Source organism: Tenrec ecaudatus, chromosome 6, assembly GCF_050624435.1.
Source record: "Tenrec ecaudatus isolate mTenEca1 chromosome 6, mTenEca1.hap1, whole genome shotgun sequence".
In the NCBI taxonomy this organism is placed as follows: domain Eukaryota; kingdom Metazoa; phylum Chordata; class Mammalia; order Afrosoricida; family Tenrecidae; genus Tenrec; species Tenrec ecaudatus.
The window spans coordinates 97,125,575-97,141,815 of record NC_134535.1 but is presented as its reverse complement, the minus strand read 5'-3'; the positions used below and the strand labels follow the sequence as shown (position 1 = coordinate 97,141,815).

General features: G+C 37.7%; 1 protein-coding gene across 1 annotated transcript in view; it reads right to left on the bottom strand.

The window, feature by feature from the left end:
- Positions 1-16,241, bottom strand: part of CPNE8 (copine 8) — a 271,745-nt gene that overhangs the window by 11,351 nt on the left and 244,153 nt on the right. The window contains exons 16-18 of the mRNA XM_075551890.1: positions 12,642-12,769; positions 3,290-3,392; positions 1,394-1,451 (exon numbers count right to left, since the gene is read on the bottom strand). Of these exons, the coding sequence (XP_075408005.1) occupies positions 1,394-1,451; positions 3,290-3,392; positions 12,642-12,769 (289 nt within the window). The remainder of the gene's footprint in view (positions 1-1,393; positions 1,452-3,289; positions 3,393-12,641; positions 12,770-16,241) is intronic.

The window sequence follows — 16,241 nt, the reverse complement described above, 5'->3', positions numbered from 1 at the left end:
GTCACGCCTTCATATGTTTGACAATTTCCATTTGTCTTTGTGAGTGCTTTGTGCCACTTAATGAGAAAAAGACAGTCATTCCGCCGACAGTGAATTAAAATGAGACCCTATAAACTATCTCACACTGAAAAGTTGCAGGCCATTGAACTGGAGGTTACTCTTTCAAAAACAAGCAGAGAAGTAGCAATGTAAGAAGTGAAGAGGTATGGGGTTCACCCTTCTGATGTGGAGGTCACCTACTTAAAGGAGGCGGAGGCTGACAGCCCAGTACCTCGCCACTGAGAAGAAGGTGTGTGTATGAGAGCGCTCTGCAGGCCTGGCTAGCCATGGCTGGCAAGATGAAGTCAGATTCCCTTCTGGCCTCTTCCCAGGAGCCAGAAGCTGGATTAATTTCTCTCTCACTCTGGACAAGAGAATTTTGCGGCAAGAAATCCATTTGCATAATGACATTGCTTTGTATAGAAGGAAAAATACTGCCGGTGGAAATTATGCAGAAAATAATTCTTATGTCCTCTACCTTCAAACAATACATGTCAATGCAATGTATTTCTAACCCAAGCAAAAAGTGTTCTTCTGGTTAAAAATCTATAGATGCTAGATTAATGTTATAGCAGGTATAATTTCCAAGCTGTTTCAGTCTATGCCCTTATATGTGTGTGTACATATGTGTGCATGATGTCCCATACCCACCAGCTCTAAAGATAAAGCCTTCTAGTCCCATAACAGTCTCAGAAAAACCCACGGCCAGGTCTATCCTGCCCCGTAAGCTTTCTATGAGTTGTAATCAACTCGGTGGCAGTGAATTTGAGAGTTTTATATAAAAGCTCACTATTTCAACTGGCCAGCTTCATTTTCATTTTACTTTCTTCTTTAACATGACAGAACCACATATTTAAAAGTCTATATTATAAAACTAAGGTCTATCTACTCTTTAGGTCCTGAACATCCATTACATTAGCATCTTTTGATTATGTTACCATTTCTATCCCCAAGCTAATGGCTTAATAATTTAGTACCCATTTTTAAAGGGTTTTCAGTGAACCCGAAAGTGCTTTCCCTAGGGGGAAAAACCCTGAATTTATCACTGAGAGTCTTAGGAAATCTTATTTTGAGGTACAAACCTCTCTCTAATGAACTGGAGAGCTACATGGTGAACTAATGTGTAAAATGGAAAGAAAAGATGCTACTCAGAAACAATATATAAATTTTACTGCCTTTTATATACTCAATCATGAGATAGCCGTATTTATATCTGTATGTGCATGGATGCTATAAACAGACCCATACATACACGTACACCTTTTGATGCACAAAAGTATAACAAATAACTAACAATCTGATACATCACATTAAATAAACTCCCAAAGCCTATTATTGACCTTTCATTACTCACCATCAAATTCTGCTGGTCCAACGCCTACTATAATTATTGACATTGGAAGTTTTGAGGCCTTGAAAGAGAATGCACGATTAGGTCATAACATTTTTAACAATGAAAGATATAAAATAAAAGAAAGTTATGGAAAGGATGAGCCAAAGAGGCAGAAAATAATATCCCAAGTTTTATGTCTGTTTCCACACATGCATATTCTAATGGTTTTGAACATATTTCCAATAGTTAACGGCAGGAGAACACGCTAGAGTCTACCCTCATCCCTCCCATACTCTCTCCATATGCTAATCCAGGGGCATATTCTTCCGGAATGACCATCCTAGGATAAAGTGAAATTTAAAAATAAGGGGCATCTGCTTTAAAAAAAAAATTCAATTTATTGGGGGCTCATGCAGGATTATCTGCTTTTATTTGCTACTTTCATCCATAATTGCCCTGCCGTATTTGGGTTTCCTTTGGTCTCTTTTTCACATTCCTTTTCCTCCCAGGGACCCTTTCAGTTGCTACGGGGACTGCTGGCGAGTTGCGAGCAGTATTCTACTCGGCCTCATTTGTAGTTAGGGTCAGGCAGAGCGATGCTCAGTCAGAGCAACTGCAAATGGTCACTAAAGAAGTTCGTCACAGCAGTGTTGATTTATATATCAAATACCCACAAGGTTCTGATAGTGAATAAATATTTAATCTACTGGCATGTTGTCTATCACACAGATCTGTCACACAGTTCGGTCCTCACAGTAAATAATGGTCTGTTAAGCTTGTCAGACAAAGAAACCATAGCAACCCCATGTGCTTCCGGGCATCGTGTCTTATTAGTTTAAACCTAAACCATTAAATTCACACTTTAATTGCATACTAATTCCAATGATCCGAACATTAAAAAAAATCAAGATTCAGTCCAACTCAAGGGTATCCAGTTTAAAAATAAAAAGAAATTTGTAAACAGTTCCCTCCCTTTCCTTTTCTATCGTTTCTTTTCTAACAATGTGTCTAGAGTGCACTGCATTCCACCCCACCCCCAATGCAGTTCTTTTCTTCTCACAATAAACAGGCCATGCCACCCTCTATGCCATGAGGAATCACGAGGCATGGCAAACTATTCATTCATGCAACGCATGTTTCTTAATTATCTACGTTGTTCCAAATACTGCTAAACCTGGAGACAGTGAGGTGAGCAAAAACAGACAGGATAATTGCCCTCTTAAAAATTAATGCCTAGTACAGAAGATAATCAATGAAATAATCAAGAAAAATAAACACATAATTAAGAATTATAATGAGCAGGATACTTTTTGAATCAAATCCAGTCCCTATCCAGTTCAACAAAAATAGTAATTAGCCATATGTAAATGCTAAGAAATATCTGTGCAAGTAGTTACATTGTTTATAAGTAGATCAAGCTAATAGAAGCTAATTCACACAGCTATGTGAAAACAAAAACAAAACAACAACACAAAGCATTGCCTTTGAATTACTTCTGACTCATCTTGCCCCCCAGGTATTACAGAGCACAAGTGCTCTCTAGAGTTTCCCCATGGGCCGTAGACTGTCGGCCCTTTCGTCCACCGTATGCTCCGAGGGGTTGGAATCCCCAGACTCAGATTCGCAGCCCAGCGCAAACTGCTAATGTTGTGCAGGATCTATATGTATATGAAGGTGATACTGCTATATCTTTTAAGGAAACAGTTTGGGTATAGCTCTCCAGACCCCTTTGCCTTGTCCATATGGATCCTTCATACAGATGTGTTTGCGTTGTCTGAATACGTTACGTAAGCTATCTGTTGCAAAAAAGATGAGCATTTTGTTTCATTGTTAAGACAGCTGAAGCTCATCCTGGTAGCAACCTAAGCAGTGGCAAGTACGCAGTTAGACAGTCCCGAACTCCCGACCCCGACTCACATTAACTATGGACTCCTTAGTTTGAGCCATGTCTGAGATGACACCATCTGTCACAATCAGGAGCACAAAATACTGGGAGCCATCCTTTACAGAAGAGGCGTATCTGAAAGGCAATGAAAGGAAGTCCAGCGAAATTAAAATTTTTCTCTCCAAAGGCGCTTGCTAAATTAGACTATGGAAGAGTCAACAAACCTTTTAATCTTTAGAAAATATTTAAACATCTGCTAGAAGCCAGTGTTGTGCAAACCCTTAGATACGCATCGTCCTGAGTCAGTCAGCGTGCAGTATGGCACTGATGAAACACACAACGTCCCTGTAGGTCTTTAATGCTTCTCCCCTCCCACCCTGCTATCATGACCCCAATTCCACCTTACCAATCCGGCCAGACCAGAGAATCCTGGACAGATAAGCCCCTCAAGACCAATAATGAGAGTAGTGATACCAGGAGGGTAAGGCGGAGGTGAGGGGGAAAAGGGGGAACAGATCACAGGATTGACATATAACCCCTTCCCAGGGAACAGACAACAGAATAGTGGGTGAAGGGAGACAGCGGTTGGTATAAGACATGTATACACACACACATACATACATAAATTATCAAGGGTTCATGAGAAAGCATGGGGAGGGGGAAATGAGGAGCTAATAACAAGGGCTCAAGTAGAAAGAACAAGCTTTGAAAATGATGGCAAAATATGTACAAATTTGCGTGACACAAGATGTATGTATAAGAGCTGTACGAGCGCGAAGGAAAGGATAAAATATATATTCATTCTCCTGAAAGAGCACACTACATGGCACCAGAACAACAGCCACAGCAGGACAGGTAGACACGCAGACAGACCCGCTGTCGTTCCAAATTTCATTCGCTAACTAAGAGGGAAGCAGGATAAGAGTTTATGTAGCACAGAAGAATGGATACGGATTTTAGCATGGACTTAGTATGGATAAATCACAGACCATATGTCTCATTTTCAGTCAATAACTGAAACTCTTCGAATTTATTATTTTCGTTCTTAAATTTACCTTACAAATTTCTTTTGAATGAAGTAATAAAGGATGTATGTATGGGACTCAATGTATAGTAAGGTTCAATATATATTAGCAACAGTCAAAAATGTTTTGCAGCTCAAATTGGTAATTCACTTAAATTCATAAAAGACAGAAAGGAGGAATTTACCAAACAAGCACAAAATTAAGGATATAAATTTTGTTCTAGCTAGAATGTTCTAGCCCTCAGAGTTTATCAGAATGCTTGCCAAAAGATAATCATTCATTTAAAGCAGCCTTGAGATTGTTTTATTTTATGAAATGTCTTATATCTCTATAGAGTTCTATTGCTTGCATCTAGATTATATTCTCAACAATGATAATTTTATGATTCCTAGAACATGACTAGTATGAAGTTTACATTGAACGATGAGTGGGCACTATGCCGCTGTTAGCAGAAAGGATGACAGACAAGATGCCCTTGTTTTGTTCTAAGTTTTCCACAATTACCATATAGATCACAGAGAAATTGAATAAAATTCCTTTATGGTTGGAAAGATCCTAAGATATCTAATCTGAATGGGTAGTGGGCAAATCAACAGCATAATATGTCCAGGAATAATTTATTTCAGAGACAGCAGAATTGACATACTAATAGAAATAATATTTACAACTTTCCCATAGACAACAGAGCTGAGTACTTGTTTAGGCTGCTAGTGTAATGGCTGATACTTTTGTAGCTTGATGAAAATGGCATCTACCAAGTGGCAAGTTCACCCTTAGTAAAGATATTGTCAAACTGGCACGGAATAGTGAAGATCACCGCAGGGTCCTCAACCGCTGATTCTAGATGTTAAAGAATTTCTATTAAATTACCTGTAACACAAGAAATCCAAAAAAATATGAATCTATTCTCCTATGACAGCCTTAATGTGTGTGGCTACGTGTTGGTTTGGTTTTTCATGTACCTCGCTGCCATTGAACTGACCTAACTCCCAGTGATCCCACACTGAAAGTCCAAGACAGTCAGTCTTGAACGAAGCAGACAGCCTGGGCTTCCTCCCACAGAGTGGCACGTGGGCCGGACCTGCTGCCCTTGCTTTCGCAGTTCACAGCTTCCCCAATAGTGCCGGTAGCACTCCTTGTATCTAACTCACAAAGTTTGAAAATCTCTCCCAGGGATTCGTTTTAATTTTTAAATACCCGTTATTTGTGGGGGGGGGGGAAGCATTTTTACTGACTTCAGGTGGTAATGGAAGGCTATAAATAGGAGCGAGAAAAGCGTCTAGGAATACAACAGCCTGCCTTCCCTCGGTCCATTTGTTCTGAGAGATGCCAACTTCCTACCAGAAGCAGAAACAAAACACGAAGCTCAATATTGTAGCGGCACCTAATACTCTAGACTAAATGGCTTCCATGTCTGAATGTCTTCTGATGCTCTAGGAAGTGTGCCTACTGACACAAGATGAAGAGATAGTTGTTCACTACCAGAGTGGGCCGATAGCTTAAAGGAACTCATCGTAAATCTGGAAATTTGGTGAAGTTTGTTGGTTTATATGAAAAATTCATGGGAATTTTCACTTCGCTTTATAATCTATTCTTACTTGTATTGTCGCTCCCTATTTCTTAGCACTGAGGAAAAGTAATGCTTTAGGAATTGGCATGGGTTTTTTGGATAGCGGTCACTGTAAAACCCGTTGTTTTACGTTCATTCCAACTCAGTGAGTGACCCTAAATAGGGTTTCTGAGACTGTAAATCTTTATGGGCTCACACTGCCTCATCTTTCTCCGGGGGCGGGGGAGCACAGTAGGGTTTGAACTGTAGACCTTGTGGTCAACTGCCCCATGTCTAACCTACAGCACCACCAGAGCTCATAGCTATCATTACACAGGTAATTAATTTGAAAATAATGTTTTATACATAAAAGCTGTTCAATCCATTGAAGTCTTTATCAACATCAGCACCGTAAATTAGGCTTCTCAAACCACCTGTAGTTTGTATGTTATTTGGGCTACAACTTACAAATTATACTTAAAAAAAATCCAAATTGTAAACAAAATTCTATTTTGTACGACTATTTCTTCTACTTTTGTCTTTTAATTTACAAATATTGTAACCAAAAATTAAAAGTTCACCATAATCCATTCCTTCTCAAAGGAGGTAAAATTGAAATATACAGACCAAAGTTACTTATCAAAAATATAGGGAAATTTACTTTTAAAAAGAAATTGATGTTAAATGCTTCCGTGAATTAAATATTTAAGCTTTTATTATTAAAAGTCATAAATGGCTATTTCAAATATAGCCAATCTATAATTAATGCTTTAATATTACTGTGACAAATTTGAGGTCAAGGCTACACCTTTGTCAGGTTGTAGAACTCAAATGCATCTCTCTGGCACTTTTGTCATGCTCCCTTCTGAGATCGTTTTGAATAGGAGTTAAGAAATAGTTGGTTCTGACTTGTGAGCTCAGCACATTATTAGTTCATAGGAGTAACAAAGGCAAGAAGAAAGCTAAGAAGCCGAGCCAGACATGTTTCAAAGAGTTTAATTGTGGCTCACACAGCGGATGAAACCTCCTGCATGCTGAGTAAAGGGATACTTTGAAATACTCCGGTACCTGAGCGATCTGTATGGTATTGAGTTTCCATTCATTGCAAACTGCTCTGCGCCAGATAATTAAGTGGGGAATAGAGGCACAAAAAGACCCACTTTCCTTTTGGGTCTGTATCTATGGAGTCGAGACGCAAGGGTCGAAGGAAGCAAAACATGAACGCAGTTGAATCGGCAGCTGGTGCTTGCAGCTGGCATTGTAGCTCCCTAACAAATGGGTCCTCAGGATGAACCATTTCTTTAACCAGCAAAGCAGGACCAATAACAATCATCTCCCCTTCCAGAATGCTTGGAAAAGATTAAATACAATAATCTACCTCTGAGTATGGAGCATACTGTCCAAGGAAGATTATGGTTTATTATTTTTATTTGACTATATTTACATATATATAGAGAAGAGATGAGACATAATATAGTCTTTAGATTTATTTTGAAGATAATTAAGAAACCACCAATATTAAGCAAGTGATATTTTCTGAAAGCTGGAAATTAATTTTAGCTGGTTATTTGGGTCCTGAGCTTATTCAGATATCATAAAAGAAAACACACAAAAGTCTAGTTAGTAGTTAAGAATGAATAGGTCTCTGAAAGAACCGAAATGTGATAACCTCACAACAAATAACTGCTTAACATGGGTGAATCTTCTTTAAGTTGAATGAAAAATAATCTTATTATTTATATCTGATATGAAGCGAACTACATATACTAAGAATCCCACATATCTTTAGTGAATTAATTTTCTGAATACCATACAGATAAAAATATTAAGATTATTTGAATCGTACAATTTTCATGAGTATCCCAAACTAAAATGCAAACATCCAATCGTTAAAATTTCATTATACATAGAGAAAAGTCACAGCTCATACTTTAGAAATCAACTAGTAAGTGCTGTAGGAAAGCCTGGGGGTGGCGTGGTGATGCATTGGGCTTCTATCCACAAGGTAGAGCAGTTTAAACCACAAGGCACTCTGAGCAGAAAGATGAGGCTTTCTACTCAAGTAACAAGCTACAGCCTGGGAACTCACAGCTCGAGCCTGTCTGACATGAGTTGCAAATAACTCAGTGGCAATGGATTTGGTGTTTTCCTACGAGAGCTATTCCAAATAAAAGAGCAACCAGGAACAGAAAAATCAAACACGTTGCTGTCGAGTGATGGAGACTTGGGGCCCCTAAAATGCAGAGTAGAACTGGCCCCTCGGTTTTCAAGGCTGTGACCCGCACAGCGGCCGACCGGCACATCTCTCCCTGCACAGCAGCTGGGGGTCAAGCTACTGTTTGTAGCCAAGCGCTTGCCGTTTTGCCAGTACATCTCCTTAGTAGAGGTGTGTACACATGGACTGAAATAATGTACCAGCATTGAGTCAGTGGAACTGAACTGCAATGTACTTAGGAGAAAGCAAGCGGAAATGAGGCGGGCTAGTGGATTGTGGTTGGAGGCTAGAAGTTTCTGAGTGCCAAGCATGGACATGTTGATATTTTGAGTAGGATTTCTACACCATTCAGAATGCTGCCCCACTCCTTAGAGAAAAGACAAGCAGGAAAAAAACAGAAACAAAGCAAACGGGAAATTAGAACAGCCGGTCGGAAAGTCTCAGAACCATATAAATCCTGACAGGGGTGCGTACGTGCTAAATGAGGGTACTGTCAATCTCACAGTATTGTCGTTCCAGTCACGGTACCCCAGGGTCAACAGTCTGATCCCAAAAGTTTCAGTTATTAATAAATAATATGCATAGCATTATTATCTTTGAAAAGGAGAGGCATTGTTCACAATGCTTATAGAGATGCATTACCAATAATTATCTACCAATATAGAACACAGTTTTTATTTTAAAAAATTCAGGCAAGAAGAAATATTTGTATATTTGATGTGTATTTGTTTCAGACTGAGTGGAAAATAATGAGAATTGTCTTTACATACACAGAATTCATTTATTATGTATTTGTTCAGTATCTACCAACTATGAGGGACATGGCATTAAGTACTATTAAAATGTACTGGAAAATGGAAACATTTTACATAGAGAGGACATAGAGACTACACCTACAATATTTCTTAGAAAACTATTAAGTAATAGTTTACCTTTTAAATTATATATATGTGAAAGATAATTTTGGATCAAATAGAAACTGTCTCAGTAGAATTAGATATAATTCACAAAGGGAAAAGGGAAAAAACATAAAGTCATTAATTTTATTTAGTCATAGTAAAAGATGAGCACATAGGACTTCTTATATTGGAAGGAAAAACTGATTTCTAAAAAAGTTATCTCAGTGCTTTTCTTTTTCAATCCATTTTAAAATATAGCAAGAAAAGTGTTCAACTTTGGCTTGTTTTCGAGGAATCTGAGAGTTTTCATTGGCCAATGACCCCATATGTAAAACTAACAATTGAATATTTTGGAGTCGGTAATATTAAATGTTATGCGAAAATCAAATAGATATTTCATAAATTTAAGTTGTTTATCACTGAGAATGTATCAATGTGAAAGATGAGTGGTAAGCATGGAGAGAACATTTATAATAAGCAGTACAGTAATCATCTTTTGAAAAAATAAGTAATTGGTAGGGTGGTTTCAGAAAGAGAGAAAGCTAATGGATTAATATAATTTTTATTCTACTTTATCTGACAGCCATCAATATGCTATGAAAATATTTGTTCCCTTAAAGTCTAGTATAATAAACTAGATTATGTTGCTCAATTTTTAGGTAATAACCCATTAGCGGTATTACAAAACCAATTTAATAGATCAAGACTAACATTAAAGGGGAATTGTCATAAGATTTGTAAGAGTCCCCACAAATAAAATGATATATAATTGTAATAATAGAATAATAATAGCAAAAAAGGACTAACATTAAAAATAATTAAAATGAAAAAAATAGGAAACCATAGGAATAAAGAGTGAATTCCTGGCAAAACATTTTTTAGTTACATGTATATTTATTTGTATGTGTGTCAAAGGTTGAGCTATATGAAGACTGAGCATGATATTAGGACATGAGGAAAGTCAAAGGAAATAGAGGAAAGAGCTAGGAGGCAAAGGGCATTTATAGAGGTCTAAATAAAAGCATGTACATATGCAAAATATATTTACATATGAGGATAAGGAACTATATCTATGTGCATACATTTATAGGTTTAGCATTAAGGTAGCAGAAGGACATTGGGCCTCCATTCATGTACTCCCTCAATGTAAGGACACTTTTGTCTATTAAGTTGGCATTCTGATGCTCATCTTCCCAATACAACTGCTGAAGACAAAGCGGGTGAATAAGCAAATGTGGTGAAGAAAGCTGATGGTGCCTGGCTATCAAAAGAGATAGCATTGGGTCTTAAAAGCTTGAAGGTAAACAAGCGGCCATCTAGCTCAGAAGCAACAAAGCCCATATGGAAGAAGCACAGCAGCCTGTGCGATCACGAGGTGCTGAAGGGATCAGTTATCAGGCATCAAAGAACAAAAATTCATTTAATTGTGTGCTCACCTCCCTGATGCGATTGCTAAAAACAAATGGGAGCATAAGCAAATATGGCAAAGAAAGCTGATGGTACCCGGCTATCAAAATATATAGCATCTGGGGTCTTAAAAGCTTGAAGGGAAACAAGCAACCATCTAGGTCAGAAGCAAAAAAGCCCACATGGAAGAAGCACACCAGCCTGTGTGATCACAAGGTGTTGCAGGGATCAGATATCAGGCATAATCAGGAAAAAAAATCATATCATAGTGAATGAGGAGGGGAGTGCAGAGTGGAGAGATCATAACCCTATTTATAGGCCACTGGTCATCCCCTTAAGGAAGGGTCTCAGGAGGAGACAAGCCAGTCATTGTGCGATGTAGCAATGATGAAACATGCAACTTTCCTCTAGTTCCTAAATGCTCCACACACACCCCCCCACACACTATCATGATTCCAAGTCTGGCTAGACCAGAGGGTGTACACTGGTACAGATAGGAACTGGAAACACAGGGAATCCAGGGCAGATGATCCCTTCAGTTAAAGTGGTGTGAGTGATGATACTGGGAGGGTAAGGGAGGGTGTGTTGGAAAGGGGTAACTGATTACAAGGATCTACATGTGACCTCCTCCCTGGGGACGGAAAACAGAAAAGCGGGTGAAGGGAGACGTCAGACAGGCAAGATATGACAAAATTAATAATTTATACATTATCAAGGGTTCATGAGGGAGGGGGAAGTGGGGAGGGAGGGGAAAAAACAAAGACCTGATGCCAGGGCCTTAGGTGGAGAGCAAATCTTTTTTTTTTTTAAATTTTAACAATTTATTGGGGCTCATACAATTCTTTTCACAGTTCATACATATACATACATCAATTGTATAAAGCACATCTGTACAGTCTTTGCCCTAATCATTTTTTTCTCTTTTCTTCTTTTACATTTTATTAGGGACTCATACAACTCTTACCACAATCCATACATATACATACATCAATTGTATAAATCTTTTGAGAATGATGAGGGCAATAAATATACAAATGTGCTTTAAACAATTGATGTATGTATGGATTGCGATAAGAGTTGTATGAGCCCCTAATAAAATGATTAAAAATAAGAACCAAAAAAAGGTTGATATATAAATGTTCATCTTTTAATCTGGGTTTTGGACATGTCCAAAATATTTGAGTTAAAAGATCACTCTCTGCGTGCTCGTCAATGCATCACTATACACCTAGGCAGTATTCCAAAAGAGTCATCTTTGGGACACGGAATATTTTACATCTTGTCCACGTCCTAGATTATGGAATGTAGAGTGTGTTTAAGTTGCTGGTGGTGTTGAATAGAAAAGGTGGTAAAATTTTACATTGCTTTTCTACATTACAAACAGATGAGAATGAAAGAAGACACTGAATTCAGAAGATTAAAAAAAAAACCATGCAGTGTAAATAAGCTTTAAAGACAAATACATAAACGGTTTTGGATGGACAGTGAGCATATTGATTTGTCGAATGTAGACCTGTGGTTTTTGAGGCTGATCAGATAAAGAAGATCTAAAAGAGAGCAAGAAAGATTATGATAAAGTGATTTTTTTCAAATCATAACAATATTTTTTCAAGTAGTGACTACATATTTAGAAGTACACTTGAACTCCATATTTTTAATTATCTCAAACTAAAAATAGTTTCATGGGATTTTTGCCAAAAATTTTAGGAATTTTAAGTGTTATGCAACTAATTTATATACTGATAAAAAGATACATGTATATAGTTTTTAATATTCTTTCCAGAAAGAATATAAGCAATTATACTCTAATCTTAATACTAAATACTATATAAAGGTAGAGCTGTGAATTTTTTTAATGAGTTACTATATTAAATTTATTGAGGATAAAATAACATAACCTACATTTGACTGAAAGGCTTCAAGTGGTCCTCTTAGTGAATTTGTCTCTTATTACATCAGTGTTGCTATAGACTATGATGCCCAATATGACTGATTTACACAATTAAGATTGCAATCAGTCTTGCTACTGCTTTTCATAAATGCCTTCTTGACAATAGTAATAAATTTAGTAACTGAAAAGATACCAATTCTAATAAAATCCAGTATGGTTCTTTGCAAGGCTTCAAGGTGTAATTCTCAATGAAGTATCATGCTAGTTTCATGGAGAGCCTTGTAGATCAGGGTCCTTAGTTTTCCAGAAGCTAATTAGAAGAAAACAAGGCTGCGTCTGGAGTCACATTCCCAATGTGACACTGCACTGGAATAATGACCATGCCGTTCTGTCCATACCTTGCTACGTGATTAATTACAGGAGCGAAGTTAGTTGGTCCATACAGGTGCACGGATTTCAGACTCCTATAATAAGCTTCCATCACACCCTCAATGCCATCACAGTAGGGGTTTTGAGGGTTTCCATTCTGTAGGAAAATAAAAGCAAAAGATAGATTGATAGTTTCTGTGAAAATTAATTGATACAGATAAAAGTATAGCGCATTTTGTGCCTCAAGTATGTTTTTGGCTACAATAATAATTTGCTTATAAGAAACTCAATCCTCATTGCCATTGGGTTGATTTCAAATGATTTATAAGAGAAAAATTAATAAAGGTATAAATTAAATGGTCAACAGTAGATTACAATATGTCACATGACTATTACAGGTTATAATATATTGATCTAATATGCAATAATTAAATGCATACTTTTCAAGAAAGAGCAGGAGAAAATTCTAAAAAATCATATTTGAATATTCTACAATCAATAATTCTATAGAGATGTGTATACAGTTAGAGATAAGCAAATTCCTGAGAAGTTATCAAATATTAACAATAGTTAACTATATGTAGTTGATAGTTTCCACTTAATTCTGTAAGGTATTCACTATTTTTATCTTTGCTTCCATGAGTATGCATGAAAATCAGAAAAAATATTACCCATTCAAATGCTTTAGCTCACTTGAAAGAAGATGTATAAAAGCCCGACATATTTTCAGATCAAAATTACAAAAAAACCAAAACACCCCAAACACCAAAAAACACAAACCCTCACTGTCATAGTCAATTCTGACTAATAGTGACCCCACAGAGAAGAGGTCAGAACAGATGTAACTTGGTAAGAGAGACATCAAGAGATGATAAAAGGAGAAGAATCAGAGAATCTAATTCATACTGCTTGTACCCAAAGAGCTCTTCTGGAGATGACACACAGGATACCTTTACATCTGGAACCTTCATCTAACTTTCCCAAGGCTGGCATTCTTAGGATTGACTCCCCTCGTCCATATTCAGGGAAGCATAAGGAAGATAGTGTGTTTGTAATAACTTACCCCAAAAGTCAATGGTTAAAACAATAAGGATTTATTATCACATTCATTTTCGAAAGTCAAGAATCCAGGTGCAGCTCAAGTAGGAGGCTCTGGCTCAGGGTCTCTCATGGTTTACAGTCATGATACCTGGTCTGCGGTCAATTTCAAGACTGGCTGGAGATGGAGGATCACCTGCCTGTAACAAGGCTCACTCACAGGGCTGTGGGGGCTCAATGTGAACTGTCCATAGCTACCTTGAGCGTTCTTACCACATGGCTGCTACCTACCCCCAGAGGAAGTAATCTAGGAGAGCAGGAGACATCAGTAGTGCCTTTTGAGATGTAGTTACATGCTACTATTTCTACCGAATCTATTTCTTAGAAGTGAGTCTCTAAATCTAAACTACATTCAGGTAGAGGATAACTAGATTTTGTCTTTGAAGTGATGTATCAAAGAATTTATAAATATGTTTTAGAATATGGAACAATAACACATAGTTAGCAGTCATTCTAGCATGTGACTTTTCCCATGAATAGCTGACAAGTGACTTTGATCATTTGTTAAATTATATGTATCAATTATTATTGTAAAATGTAAGTGAAAAGGGATCAAAGGAACTCATGCCCTTGAATGATGATGTTGGCAAAGGATACTGAATTTATCATGGATTTCCAGAAGGACAAACAAATCTGTGTTTGAAAAAGTCCAATCAGAATGCTTCTTAGCTTGGCAAGCCCTTTTCTCATATACTGGTCACATTATCGAACCAACGAGTTGATGCTGACTCATGGAGCCCTATGGGGCGGGTTAGAACTGCCTTCGTGCATTTCCTAAGACTGTACCTGTGTATGGGAGTAGAAATCCCCACTCATTCTACTTAGCGGCTGGTGTTTGAAATGCTGACCTTGTAGTTAGCAATCCAATTCATAACCCCTTAGCCAGCAAGGCTCCCAGAGAATCCAGTCCCTGGAAAGGAACTGGTAAAAAAGAAGGGCAGCAGAAATGAGGATAAGGTGATAACGGTGGCTGGGATGACGGCCTCAACAGCCCAGTAACAATTTTGGAAAGTGTCACAGGACTGAAAACCAAAAAGACCCAAATCATGGCCATCAGTCAATGCTGCCTCACGATGACCCCCTGTGGTTCCTAAGAAAGCCCCATCTTTCTCCCAAGGAGATATTGGTGGTTTCGAACTGCCCACCCAATGCATAACCATCACACCACCAGCACTCATATGTCACAGGTCTAGTCAGTATTTTGTTCTTTTGTTCATGATTAATATGAATTGGAAGCAACCAGACAGAAGGGCACGCAGAACTGGAAGATGATGCAACGGATGCCCTGAGAGCTTAGACTCTGTGTTAAAGGTCACATGACATAGTAGGGGAGCACAAAATTGAACCTATGTTGTCTGACTCCAGAAACAAGACTTTGTCATGCTTTTATACAATTCCAAGCATTAAAAAAACCTAGAGAGCTTCACAAAGAGACAGATGGTACCAATCAGGGACATATTCATTTATGGTCTCTTCTTCAATTTTTTATTACTTAACTTGAATGGAAATTTCTAGAAACATAAAAATAATAAAAGGACCAATTTAATAAACCACTCAGGACCAATAATGAGAGTAGTAGCACCCGGAAGTTAAGGGGAGAAACGGGGAACCGATCACAAGAATCCCCATATAAAACCAGCTCCCAGCCCCCAGGGGGATGGACACAGAAAAGTGGGTGAAGGGAAGCAGTGGTCGGTGGAAGACATGAAAAAGTAATTTATAATTATCAAGGGGTCACGAGGGCGGGAGGAGGGCCGGATGAGCCAATACCAAGGCCTCAAGTAGAAAGAAAATGTTGTGAAAGTGTTGCTGGCAACATGTGTACAAATGTGAGTGACACAATGAATGGATGTATGGATTGTGATAAGAGCAGTAAAATGATTGGGAAAAAAGACCACTATATTATAAAATTGGTTATATGAATTGACTGAAGTTAAAACGTGGAAAGGAAGTTAAATGCCAACCAGGAGGCAGTTCATGGTTGATTTTAATGTTAACCTGAGCTGACCTACTTCACCTTCCTTTAAATAAGATTTTATGGTCTTCTTTCTCCCCTGATATGGTATGAAGCTAATTAAAATGAAAACTCATTACCCATTTTGGGCACATAAAAATGTATTATATACTTGCCTTCAGGGGACAATTATAAACTAGGATAGGTATGAGCTGCTTTGGGGGTGGATATTTTAAAATTTGACTGGGGATTATAGTTCTATGAAGTTATATATTTCCTCTATACTTCTGGATATGAAATCACAATAAGGTCACTATAATCTTCTCCCCGGTAGTGCAGAGATATTCACTGATGTTCTTTGCATCACTGTGGAAGGTTTAAACTGTAATATCTGAATTTTCCTATTATAATAACTTCCTTTATGATTTCCCTATACACTGGATGATAGCAACACCTGATTATTTAAATTATTTTTTCTTCTTTAATATGAGTTGAAAAAGTTGCTAGTAGAGCTCATACATGCACACAGGCTTTCTTTAAACAGTTTGCTGTGATTAGTGCCAATCTGAAGACAAGA